At 40.4% G+C, this 13898-nt stretch overlaps 1 protein-coding gene across 3 annotated transcripts in view; it reads left to right on the top strand.

Moving 5' to 3' along the window:
* The window catches only part of LOC124554956 (WD and tetratricopeptide repeats protein 1-like), a 202316-nt gene that overhangs the window by 7906 nt on the left and 180512 nt on the right, over nucleotides 1–13898 (top strand). For all 3 annotated transcript variants that reach the window (XM_047128661.1, XM_047128659.1, XM_047128660.1), the window contains exons 2-4: nucleotides 40–184; nucleotides 6855–6985; nucleotides 7065–7176. In XM_047128661.1, coding sequence (XP_046984617.1) covers nucleotides 122–184; nucleotides 6855–6985; nucleotides 7065–7176 — 306 coding nt within the window. In that variant the 5' untranslated portion in view covers nucleotides 40–121. The remainder of the gene's footprint in view (nucleotides 1–39; nucleotides 185–6854; nucleotides 6986–7064; nucleotides 7177–13898) is intronic.

The following is a 13898-nucleotide window of genomic DNA, read 5'->3' as shown; positions in this document are numbered from 1 at the left end:
ATACTGCGTACAAATTTAGAAATATTTCCTTACTTGTAGGAGCTACACCATGGACATCTGTAAAGGAACATTATAACTCAACGGTAGTGGTTGTCACGTGACGCAGTTTGAGAATAAAGCAATGAAGAGGAATTCGGTCAGTGGGCGTAACATTGCCCAGTTTGTTCGCCAGAGGGAAATCAGAGTAAGCCATTTTTAAAATTTAAGATTCATTTTGTTATTTTAAAAATATTTTTAGTTTACTACTTACCAAGATACGGGCTTACACTGTGACAGTTGATCCATACAGTCTTAAATGAAATACTCTGTTATTAAGAACACTTCACGAAAACTATTTAGATGAGCTTGTAAATTTTATTCATAATGACTATGCCAACCAGAGTTAATGTGTTATGGCATTACATCATTGAGAGACTTAAAGACTACTATTAAGTAGCAACTGAGTGAGAGTTTTAATTTTTTCAAAGATGTATTTAACGTAATGCCAACTCTGTAGTGGTACACATAACAAAAGAAGAGAAACACCTACGTAAATTGCGATGCAAATTTTTCTATGTACAAGGTGGTTACTGTTTTTTGAAGGAATTCAAGTAGAGTTTGAAAACGCTCACATTAAAAATATTGAAATTTTACTAATTTAAAGAAAGTAGTGTGTGTGTGTGGGAGGGGGGGGGGGGGGGTAATGCCATTCATTATACAATGGAATCTCATTAACGGGGTATTTTAGAGACCACAGATTATTTTGAATGCCAAATACAGGAAAAAGTACTGTACTGCCTGAAAATAGCTAATTTGCCAATGATTTAAGTTTTTTTGTGAGTGAAAATGTGGAAGTGAGGGTACAATATTTGGGGATTTGGAGTGGACCTAGTATGCACTCTCTAAATGCCACATTTCCTGGCATGCTATCTCAGTAAATTATAATTCAAAACTCACAATTTGAAGAACATATTTGGAATATCACAGCTAGTAATTGAATAGGGGTTGTTATTTCAACAAACTATCAGTATACCGTACATCTTAGCATAACTGCACTATAAGACAATAAGGCACAGTGTGTAGTCCTGTCTTCTAGAGGTTAGAAAAAACATCAATGGTCGACTGTTTCTTTTGGCCCAATTTTAATACTGTGTTATCCTTCTTAGTTGGTTTGTTCCTCACTCCTTGTCAACTTCAAAAATTAGCACTAAATGCTTAACTGCGCCCATTGCTTCAATAGCCTTTTGATATTTTAGTAACTGACAAAGGTTCTGGTTCATCTTTGTCTACACTTTCTTCTTGTTTCTATTCCATTTGTTCCTTCAAGACTTCATCGTTTGTTAGGGACTTGCAGATGGCACCGTCTTTATCACATTCAGCATATGCGTTGAGACTAAGGTAATCAGTGTTTTCTTCTTGCCCATTATTTGCTGACATTGTTCAGCTGCAATTCCTTTTTTTTCTGGCATGACGTCTTTCGAAAGAATCCGATAAAATCCAGCCTTCTTGAAGCGGTTTGAGCTTGTGCTTTCTTGCACGGAATCCCAGGCACTTACTACAGAATGAAAACCAAAGATGGTTGACTTTCTGATAGTGTGAAGGCAGGCAAGCTTCTTCTGTACAAGAATCTTCCTGTTTCAGGCATTTTATAACATTGCCTTGGTTGAGTGCCTGAAGGTGACTTGGTGCAGTTGGGAGGAAAAGCATTCCACTCATATTACATAGATAAGACATCTCGTGTCTCATGGGAATGTGTCACACACTGCTCAATAAACATATTGATTTTACTATTTCTAACACCCAACCTTGCATCCAAGGAACACAAGAATTGTTCAAATATATGTGTTGTCACCCATTCTTTCGCATTAGATGTGTATATACATGGAAATGCTGGCACATTTTTAAAGCATTGAGGTCTCCATGCCTTTACAATTATTAGTGGCACCAACTTTTCTGTTCCACTGTCATTTCAAAGTAAGAAGACAGTAAGTCTCTCTTTACTAAACTCCCGCCATATCATTTCTCCCCTCTGAACACACAGAGTTTCATCAGGCAGAAGGAGAATAAAATAAACCCATTTCACCTGCATTAAAAACATCATTTGAACTGTACCGTTCTATGATTTGTGGGGGAGTATTTTTCCATGGCTGAATACAGTCAATGTTTACACTTCCAGCCTTGCCTCAAACACTTTTATACAACAAATTATGTTGGTTCTTGAATTCTCCAATCCAAACATTGAGTGCTTTGAATCTGCGAGTCCCTCCTTTTGTGCCAAAAAACTTGCATTAGCTTGAACCACAGTACCATCAGCTGAAATTTTTGTAGCTCAAGCTTGTTTTATCCACTTCAATGGCATGTTCTTTTTTTCTTTATTTTCAGTTCTGGAAACTGCCCGCTGTGCACTCATTTTTATTTGCCATTTCCTCCTCCCAAAAATACTGTTTTCAATTTGTTTCCATTTGATCACAAATTGTATTTAGTGTTGATGCAGGAATGTTCAGTTTTTGAGCAATATTAACATGCTTCATATGTAAATTTTTGTCCACTTTATGAATAATTTTCTGCTTTTCTTTGTTTGTTAACTGTCTCACTGCCCTTTGGCCCATGATGTACTGGTACATCATTCTACACAAATTAAATCATGGACTGAAAGTGTCAGAGGCTAAACATGAACGAAGAACACCAAAAACTAAGTTATACACTAATAAATATTTGGTTTATTGTTTGACCACTACAACTCAACCCGTGAGGCCCCAATCCACGCCCCACAATGGAGCCCAGAACCTATGTATTTTGATGGCATAACCCCTCAACTGTGGCAGCAGGTGACCCAATGGCATAACCTGCCTCTTCATGTATGCCAGCAACATTATTCTCCAGTGGCATTATAGTGTTTTTTTTTATCTTGCTGAGATACGACATCTTTTAAGCACTTCCCCTGCCTTCTGCATTAGTTTCCAGCACTGTGGATGTTGGCCCTTCGTGGATACTGTGAATATAATAAGAATCGAGCTGCCTACGACAGGGTGTTGGGAGGAGTTTTCACGTATGTTCTGAACACTGTATATAGTGAACATGGGCCTCTTAATACACCTTGATGGCTGTGGCTGTTTGGATAAGGATATTGCCATCTGCAATGTTTACTTTCATCCTGTTAGTGAAGTGCCGTAGGACTTTTTTTTTCATTGGTTTCTCAGCCCCCCCTCCCCCCCTGGGGCATCGGGACTCTCAGCAATGGCCATCTTGCCAGGTGGCCTTTTCTGCGGCTGGGTGGCGCCCATGGAGAGGACCCCTGGTCGGGGTGATGGCATCAGGGCGGATGATGCACGATGAAGCATACCACATCATCACTTTCTGGTGATCAATCACCAACAGTCTATAAGCATTCAAGTCTCAGTACAATGCGAGGAAATATGATCCTAAATCATTACGCTCCCTGGCCACACCATAGGAGAAATGCCAGGCTAAGCAGGGCAGTGAACCTTATTCACCCATGGTACCTTGTATGTAGGGCAACTGATGGGGACTCCTTTGTTTTGATGAAGCCACAGTTTTTTGTAGAGCATTTATAGGACAAGTTTGGGGAGGTGGAGGGCTTGTCCAAAATGTGATCTGGGTCAGTCTTGATAAATACAGCATCCTTTGCCCAGTCACGGACTTTACTCACTTGTAAAAAGTTGGGGGACGTTTCTGTTACCATCACACCACATAAGAGCTTAAATATGGTCCGGGTATTATCTTCCACAGGGACCTTCTTTTGCAGTCTGACAACGAGCTGGGCACCAATTTAGAGTGGCGAGGTGTTCATTTCATGCCGTGCGTCCTTTGGGGTCCGAGGGATAATCAGGTTTCCACCAGTGCCTTCATCTTGGTCTTTGAGGGTGACACCTTACTCGAGAAGGTCAAGGTGATGGTCTACCGCTGTGATGTCGAGCCATATATCCCTCCCCCGATGTGGTGCTTTAAGTGCTGGAAGTTCAGCCATATGTCCTCACGCTGTACTTCCAGCATCACATGTTGAGATTGTGGACGTCCATCACATCCCAATAATCTGTGTGTCCCACCTCCCACCTGTGTCAACTGTGGAGAGCATCATTCACCTTGCTTGCCAGACTGCAGGATTTTACAGAAAGACAGGTAAATCGAGAAATATAAGACCCTGGACCGATTGACCTACTGAGGCTGAGAGAGAATATGAGCACCTACATCCTGTGTCTATAACCTCCTCATATGCCGCTGCGACGAGAATTGTTGTAACCCCATCAGTTCCATGAATTCCAGTCGGCTCTCAGAGCCAGAAGGCTACACCTGCCCCCTTGATGGTGGGGGCATCCAGCCAGAGAAACCCCAGGAGCAGCGAGAAAAGTCCAAAAAGAAGGCCCCTAAGACCAAGGAAACTGTGGTGGCACCCACACCACTGCTACCTACAAGCTCTGCATCTGGGGATAAGGTGGAGATTCAAGAGTCCTCTAATGACCTAGATCTCGTCGGACCCTCAGACACAATGGATATAGACTGCTCAAGCAATAAGTCGGTGGCAGCAGGTGACCCTGAGGTGTAAACTGCCTCATTGAATGTTCCATGCCTTCCTAGTTTCATGATGACGTCATCCTCCTGTGGAATTGCGGCTGTTTTTTCTACTGCCTGGCTGAGTTATGCCAACTGTTAAGCTTTACACCTGCTTTCTGCATTGCCCTCCAGGAAACCTGGTTCCCGGCAATGCAGACCCCTGCCCTCTGTGGCTATAAGGGGTATTACACGAGCCGTAACAGCTATAATCGAGTGTCAGGTGGAGTTTGCATTTATGTCCTAAACTCAGTCTGTAGTGAAACTGTGCCCCTTCAAACCCTCTTGAAGCTATGGCTGTCAGAATAAGGATGACATAGGAAGTAACTGTCTGCAATGCATATCTTCCTCCAGATGGTGCAGTACCTCTGAATGTATTAGCTGCACTGATTGATCAACTCCCTAAACCTATAGTACTTTTGTGAGATTTTAACGCCCATAACCCCTTGTGGGGTGGCACCCAGCTTACTGGCCGAGGCAGAGATGTCAAAACTTTACTGCCTCAGTTCGACCTCTGCCTCTTAAATACTGGGACCATCACACATTTCAGTGTGGCTCAAGGTAGTTACTCGGTCATTGATTTATCAATTTGCAGCCCAGGACTCCTCCCATCTGTCCACTGAAGAGCACATGATGACCTGTGTGGTAGTGACCACTTCCCCATCTTCCTGTCACTGCTCCAGCATCAGGCCCATGGACGCCTGTCCAGATGGGCTTGAAACAAGGCAGACTGGGAAACTTTCACCTCTGCAGTCACTATTGACTCTCCCCCACATGGCAACATCAATGTGATCATTTAGCAGGTGACTACAACAATCGTTACTGTGGCGGAAAGCGCGATCCCTTGCTCTTTAGGGTGCCCATGGTGAAAGGCGGTCCCTTGGTGGTTGCCGGAAATCGCTGAGGCAATTAAAGAGTGTCGGCGAGCTCTACAGCAGCATAAGCAGCACCCTTCTCTTGGAGCACCTCATAGCCTTTAAGCAGCTCCATGCCCGTGTTCGCCAGCTTATCAAAAGACGGAAGCAGGGGAGGGAGATACGTCTTGACCATTGTGTGCCATACGTCACCTTCACAAGGCCTGGACAAAGATCAGATGTGTTTGTGGGTATCAGACCCCAATAGGTGTCCCTGGCATCAATGGTGTGTTATCTACCAACGCAAATGTGATTTCTGAGCGCTATCGAGCCTCTGTGTCGGAGACCAAAAATGAGCTGTAGGAACACACGGTAATGAGGGATGTTCTAAAGAGATTCCTCTGTGCTCCAGAAGTAGGCACCAACTTCACGTACTTCACTGCCAATCCATACTAGTCACTCCCAATTGGTGGAAGTAAACTTGACCCACTTGAAAATAGGACACTGCCCATTAATGCACAGCATCATACCCTGGCAAGAGGAAAGAGGGATGAGGAATGGTTGTAATAGCTTGGAAAGGGGAAGGTGTCAAGAACGCACGTATTATAGTTTGAAGGAGGCGGCCTGGACCTGGAGGTGGTATGGAGTATTTTTAATATTTTGGAAGACTAATGGCAGCTTGTAAGTAGCCATAAAAAAGTTCCGGTTCTGATCCTGTTAAAAACCTGTGTAATAATGACTTTGAAATCATTTTCTTGAAAGAATTCACCTGAAAAATGACTTGCCCTGGGTATGGGTGTAGGCATAAAGGGGAGGGAGTGGCAGGTCAGTCAGACCCTAGATTAAGAGAAACCACCTGTTGTGAGGATATGTATGGTGAAGATGGCATAAGAATAGAAGAGTGCTGTTCTAGTAGACAAAGAAATGCTCTACTAGGAGGATACTCTCCTATTATCACACCATTTCCTCCATCTTTGCCTTCCTTCCTTCCTTCCTTCCTTCCTTCCTCAAAACAGGTGGCTTCCTCTCAACCTGTGGTCTGAGTGACCATGATCCCCTTCCTTCCCTTTCCAGCCTCGTCCAAGCAATCCCTCCTCCCTCTATGAAGAAAGAGCATATTGTTTCAAACATTAGGATTACTGCTTTCAGCTTTAAGCATCATTCTCAAGAGTACTAGGGCTTTCTCCTCCTGGAGACATGTACTGCCCATCCATTGTGTGCTTAGTTTTAAATTTTCTCAATTTAATATTTATTTCAGTACAGTAAAGTATCAGTTCTTTTAATTTTAACAAAGTTCTATTTTAGTAATATTCTTATTGAGTGTAAATTAAATGATTGAATTTGGAGAAAATGAGAATGAGTGAACAACAGGGAAAAGAACAAAATATTACCCTTTACCTTCACAATGTTTATGCTTGTGTGTGAATTACAGTTTTTCAATTTCTTCTACAGGAAACTGTGGCACGTCATTTCCAACAAAAGTTACATGTTACAGACACGCTAGTCAGAAGATTAGAGTTAGAGGCTACGCTGCAAGGCCACAATGGTTGTGTTAATTGTTTGGAATGGAATGCAGCTGGAAGGTAGTTGTCAATCTTAACCTGTTTATAACATACATATGAAAAAGTGATTGTGCTCACTGGTAAATTCTTTCTTTTTAAGTGTTTTGGTATCAGCATCAGATGATGTCCAGATAATTCTGTGGGATCCATTTAAACACAAGAAGCTGCATTCATTTCCCTCTGGACATCATGGAAATGTGTTTACTGTGAAGGTAAATGTTATTTTGAGATAGTGTTTCAGATTTAGCTAACAAGTTAAATAGTGACATGATTAGCCAACTAGAATAATAATAAATCCACTGAAACTATGAAAACTTTCGTTGTGCCATAAGTATCTACAGGCAACAGACTGCAGTAGCACCAGTCATGCAGCTTTTGTGCCTGCGTGTGTGTGAGGATTTTGATTGAATACTTTTCAGCATGCTTTCTCTCTCTCTCTCTCTCTCTCTCTCTCTCTCTCTCTCACACACACACACACACACACACACGCACACATGAGGTATTTACCCATTCAACTTCCCTATACAAAATACCTCTTTACTTTAGAAGCTTAACTGCATACAACATAAAGATGATGTGAAATATTTGTAAAAATTCCTGTAGCACAAATCTTATAATTTTTGAATAATGTAAATTTTACTAACAATTAAACAGTTCCTTGTTTATTCCACGTAATCGTCACAAAATGTGAAGTGAAGTGGCTGTTGGATGATGAAAACAGATATTTTCCGTACACCAGACACACCTGGCAATATATTAATGCATCCAGTTACTGTACAGTAATTACTAGTATTATTTATACAAAACTGTGCTACATACTGAGCATACTTGATCAAATTCGTAAAATATGGTGATGTAAATTGCTAATGCAGAAATGAATGAAGTTAATAATACTGTCCCACTGATAAACCTGAGATGACAAAGTGCTATCAAAAGTTACATTGTTCAACACTTTTCTATTAAATGCTTTACACTGTTGAAATTTTTTTTTATCAAGAAGCTGAATCACACTATTAGTTCCAGCTGTATTTTGAATTATATTGACAGACTTTTCGCTGTTTAAAGACAGACATGTCATTATGTCCAGGCCAGGAGTACAACAAAAGGAATGACTTATTTTCCGCAAATCATCAGATGTTTCAGATGTACTGTTGGAAATTATTCTCTCCCATTTTCCACATTTTCCTGTATAGAATACAAGATTTTTGCAAGTAAACAGTAATTTTTTCCTTCAGTTTTGTCCTTTTTTTAAATTTGCGTGATGTACATGAAGACAGATATAAAGCTGCGTATACTTGTCACCGGCATTGTTGATGAGTGTGGTGTAGCATTCATTGAAAGCACAAATGACTATTTTTTTCTTTCTTTCCTTCTTTTTTCTTCCTTTTTTTCCACCTCCACTGAAATGCAAATGTTGCTCGCACACAGTTCTTGCACAAACCCTGACTGGTTTCATACACAGTGTTTTAGAGGAAAACAAGGAGCTTCGCTTTCATGTCAGCTGCGAATTTCTCTGTGGTATTACCTATTAATGACATCTACTCTACATGTTTACCTGAGGTAAACTTTGTAATTTTGTTACTTTCTTTTCATATGATTTCTCGAATCTGTGTACCCTGACCGAAGAAGCCTGGAAATTGGTAATGGTAATCTCACCTGTAATTCAGAGTGCCCAATCTCGTAGATCTCCTTTACTAATGGTGCACTGACTCTTATGAGCATTGCTAAATCTTTCTAATAGTTTTTCTTTCACACTTTTGTGTGTTTCATTTTTGGCACGTATTTCGTACTTCATGTAAATCTATCAGATTTATATAATTCATGTTCAGGGCTTTGCACACTGTTTAAGTTTAAGCACTTTCTCCTTCCTTTGTTTAACCAAAATTCGTTTAACCAAAATTCAACCTTTTCTTTGTCACAGAAAGCTATTACTGCCCCCCTTTTTTCTGCTTTAATGGTAGTCTATGTTTGTTCTGGACTTCTAACTAGCACAACAATTATTGATTGAACTAAAATTCACGGAGTCATCTGTGTTATTTCCTGTGTCTTCTAATACTGATATTTCCACAATTTCTAATGAAATGTTAACATCATTCAAATGAATGTCCAAGAAGTTGATTAATAAATAACACATATGTAGGTTTTCAGGAGAAGTAGGTGACTTTGATTGCACACCACATTCTTCATATTTCATCTTTGCAAGGTTGAAAACGTTAATTGAATTCCAAATTGCTGTGAAACTCTGGAACCTGCAGAAAGACATACACTATTAGCAGCCACAGCTAGTTATTATGGATATTAAATGAGTTGCAAAATGAGCAAATAGTAACACTGAACAGTTGTGTCAGAGAAACTATCAACAGAAACTGAAATTCACTTCACAGGTTACGATTGTTTTGTGCCAGTTTATCGATGTAATGTCAACGTATGGTATATGTCCTCCATGTTGCACACATGGTGTCTGCTCCAGCTCTAGCTGCCTGGTGAGCTATGAATTTAGCAGTTTTCAACATTTCCAAAAAATTACTTTCAGTGTATCTTGACAGCTAAAATGTTGGTATTGTGTTTCTATCGATGGATTCTTCCTGTATAAAAAGTTTCAGGGTAGGTTTTGACATGTTGAATTGGAACATTCCCTAATTAGAAATCTGTGGCCATGTTCTTTAGCTGCCTCATCAACAACATATTGTTGGAACTCTGGTCATATCTTTTTTCACTGGTTCCATGAGCTGTGCCTTGCACAAATCGTCCTGAACTTTCACGTTATTGTGTTTCAACTGTTCAACAGTGTTGCCTTTTTTTGTATTTATTGTCAGAGCTTTATCTTTAATAACTGAATGGTATGGGGTATTATCCATCAGAGTGACAGATAGCCAATTAAAGTTTTCCAATAGTTGCCTGTGAATAGCATGAGAAAACCATCATGATTCATCTCGTCCAGATATTCACCTGTTTCTCCTGATTTGTAAACAAGGAGGCAGTACATCATGAAACCAAATGAAGTGCCAGCATGGTAGACAATAATTTTTGTACCATTTCCCCCAAGAACAGCAGAACTTCCATATATACTATCATCTACCCAGTCTTTTCTGACGAAATGACATCTGTTTATCCAGGTTTTGTTGAGCCACAGAATGTCTTCAAATGGCTCTCAAGCAGTGTCTTAAAAATCGATAATGCCACTTGACGATATCACCTCCCTTCATTGTTATTTTGTGTTTGTTAATTTGTTGTACTGAAAACATAGTGCTCTGACAACCTTTAACAAAAAAGTCTTGCTGCCACTAAGTGTGCCTCTAAGTAGTAGGGTGCAGTTTCTTTTTATAGCTGGATGTTCTATCTTGTAATATCCATATATGTGACAACAAGCAGTGTATTGTTGGAATGAGTCCAAGTTTGTTATTTCTTGTTCTGTCCTCCCTCCTTTACCGGGTATCTGTAGCTTAGACGAATCGGCCCCTTCCTGTTCTGCTGAGTATTTTTCCTTATAAACTTTAATGGCAGTGTTTCTGTGCATCTTCAAAGCATCTACAGTTCTTTAGACTACCTTTGATAAAGGAATAGAGTCAAATTATTGTCTGTCTCCTTCTCGAAATAGTCCTGCATCGAGCACATAAAATTGTGTGTCTGACCACACAAAACGTGAATGGATCACTGAACTTTCAGCTTAGGAACCGTACTTTTCTGCACACTTAACGATGTAACCTCCAGACATTCTGAAGTGCAAAATAAACTCGCCACACAAACAAATGGTGCACACATCGAAATCTCTTACAACTGTTTAGGTTACCGGCCACAAGTGTCGTCTGCAACCTGACAGTAGCTATAGCAAAGAGATTTGATAATGGGGACAGGCACATAAGGCACGACCGAGTGCGTTCTCTGGCTGCTGCTGTGGTAGCAGCCCTGTAAACAGCTAGAGATCAGTCACTTTGTTATTCTGGTGCAGGTATATTTGCTCCTAGCACTTATCAAATTATGAGCTGACGGTTCGAATGTCGAAAGTATCCAGCTAATTTCACTGCAAATTCCGCGATCAGATACCGCAAACAGTTTCAGGAGGTATCGGTAAACAGGAGGCCACTAAGAAGAGTAAAAATGTCGAGTGTTTGGCATTCTGTGGACGAATGACGGGAAAGGTTAGCCGGCTTCTGAAGGGACATAACACCGAGTCAATCTTTAGGCCTTCGGCATAAAATATGCAGATGAGGTAATGTAGCCTACAGGATTCCCAGTGCTTACAAAATACTGAGTAAGTGTGGAAAGTATTAAGTCTAGCAGACCGTGCATACGATAGAACATTAGCAGACAGAATATGAGAGATGTCACTGATTACACCGTCAAGAAAAATCTGCAATAGGTGGACATGTATTAGAAGGTGGACATAAAATTGCATTCAGTGACACTGCTATCATTGTTTCTGGGATAGTATAATGAAAAAAAGCTGTAGATATTAAAATATATGAGAAGACCATCAAAGACAACAGTTGATAGCTGAGGACTGCTTGAAGTGTGGCCATAACCAGGTTAACAGTTTCACTGCTGCCCATGTAAACTTTTTCTGTTTCTTAGAATGCCAGCCATTTTTATGAATTTTAAATATTTTTATTAAGGTTAAGAGCCAACATTGAACTGTGGTATCAACCTATTATGAAAATCAGAAAGTACTACTACTGGATTACATACTTTCAGCTTCTTGTAATGTTTTGTTGTTTTCCTTATATTTTTGATGAATGTTAGGTTTTGCAAAACTATGAAAGTTTACTAAAGTCGGAATAATTCTTTATTACTATTCTAACCTTAAAACCGTAATTATAAATTATTAAACACTATTTTCACATAGTACAGTTTTTTTGATGTGATGTATTCTGAAACATGCCCTACACTCACTTCATTTTTTTAAACCTATAATAAAGAAAAAAAAAATGTTTGATAGTTAAGAAAATGAAAGGCAAAAAGAACATAAAAAGTTGTTTCAACAAACGATTTAGGAGATCGAAATGAGAAATAATCACTGGACGTTGGACGCAGTTCTTCTCGCACAAAGTCAGGATCGTCGTACGAATTGTCTGTGTCGTCATTCTCACTGTCATTGCCGACAAAATCTCACTCCGATTCTTATAAAATTTTGTCGTCCAGGAGAAAATGCGAAGCCATAGCTTTTGTATCGTTACATACTGGATGAACTGCTTTTGTCCTCCGGCAACTCAATTCTTTACAACAAATGAGATCTGTTGGCTGATTTAGAAACTACATTTCCTCGACCTGCCTGCTGTTTGAGAAATTACAACACAGTGAAGACTGGTAAGTCTTATCAACATATGTGGTCTCTGATTTAAAAACCAGGAGAAGCTGTACCCCATCAAATGCCAGCATTGTCAGTCTACCAAAATTTTCACATCCAGTCATTTGAAGGGACTGGCAGTTACAGAGTTAAAGTGGACGCAACAGAAGCAGGGTGGTAACATTGTGGACTGAACACCTGTGATATCATAGCCAGTAACATAGTTACATTGATCCATCTCCACGTACGGCTCTGTCCTTTTACACGTGGCTTCATATTCTGACAAGAAACACTCCCGCCCTTCTCCTTCAAGGAGTATTGCAACAGGGGTTCAGGGCTATTGCTTACCTACTGTGCAAGCAAATGACCTCCTTGGAAATGCTCCAGGTAACTCAGACTTATGAAAGGCTGCAATTTACTGCTTTGTGTGTGTGTGTGTGTGTGTGTGTGTGTGTGTTTGTTTGTTTGTTTGTTTGTCTGTCTGTCTGTCTGTCTGTCTGTCTGTCTTTGTCTTTGTAAGGAAAATTCTCGCAGAGGGTAAATAATTTACTCCTAAAGAAGACCACTCGCCGAACAATGGAAGCATTAGTTGTTGACTGACACACACGTGATAATGAAAATTTATTCTCATTAGTGTGTGCCTGTTTGTGACTCAATGCTTATGGTCTTTTTTACTCCTGAGTTAATTAAAGACTCAGTATGGTGTGCAATACAACTGCCAAACGTCTCGGACAGTGGAGGACCAATGTCAGCATTGTTGACTATGAATTACAGTGCAACAAAAGTCCTAGCATAGACGCTGATGAGCCAAAACGTTATGATCACTTGCATAATAGCTTGTTTGTCCGTCTTTGGAATGAAATGCATCTCTGGGTCAGCATATCAGGGATCTGACAGTTTGTCGGTAGGTTTGTGGAGGTATGTGACATTAGGTGTGTGGGCACAGGACATGTAAAGCCTGTATTACACGATGTGCCTAAACCGTATACCTGTGCACCGACGCCCCTAACGTGCGTAACTGTAACTACAGACTGGTTCACTTCCGACCTATTACACCGTCCACGCGGGATATACCTAGCCCGCGTGCGCAGCAGCAGACTGTATGCGCAAAAAGAAAATAGATGTCTTATGTCCTGACGTCTTGTAAAGTCGTTTGTTCTACCGCGCGCAACTCGAGGGCAACTGTATGATATACTGAAGCATCGTACATTCAAATTATTTGTGAACTCGAGGTTCCTATTTATAAAGAAATTGTTTTCTACCATTGTATTAAGTAGTAGTTTTTCTCTAACGTAGGTCAATACTGTTCTGAATTACAGACCCAACAGTTTTATATTACGACACTTGGTTACGCGTGTATATGTATATCGAAATTTACATTTATGCAGCATATTGCACATGGAGGATCCACTTGTTTTTGGAGCTATTGCCCTGGCAGTGACAATAAATCTTCGGATTAGGGCAGAACGGAGACGAAAACGAAAAGTCAAACGTTGTTGGGTTCGACCCTGGCTGACAAGAAGGGTGGCAGGTAGGGAAATATATTCAACGTTAATGAAACAACTGAGGCCCGAAGATCCGCAAGAATTTCGGAACTTTATTAGGATGGACATGGCCTGTTTCGAGAAGCTGCTGTCTATGATAGAAGAT

This window comes from Schistocerca americana, chromosome X (genome assembly GCF_021461395.2).
Source record: "Schistocerca americana isolate TAMUIC-IGC-003095 chromosome X, iqSchAmer2.1, whole genome shotgun sequence".
Lineage (NCBI taxonomy): Eukaryota > Metazoa > Arthropoda > Insecta > Orthoptera > Acrididae > Schistocerca > Schistocerca americana.
Note: the sequence above shows the minus strand (reverse complement) of the source record. Positions and strands in the feature narration are given on the sequence as shown.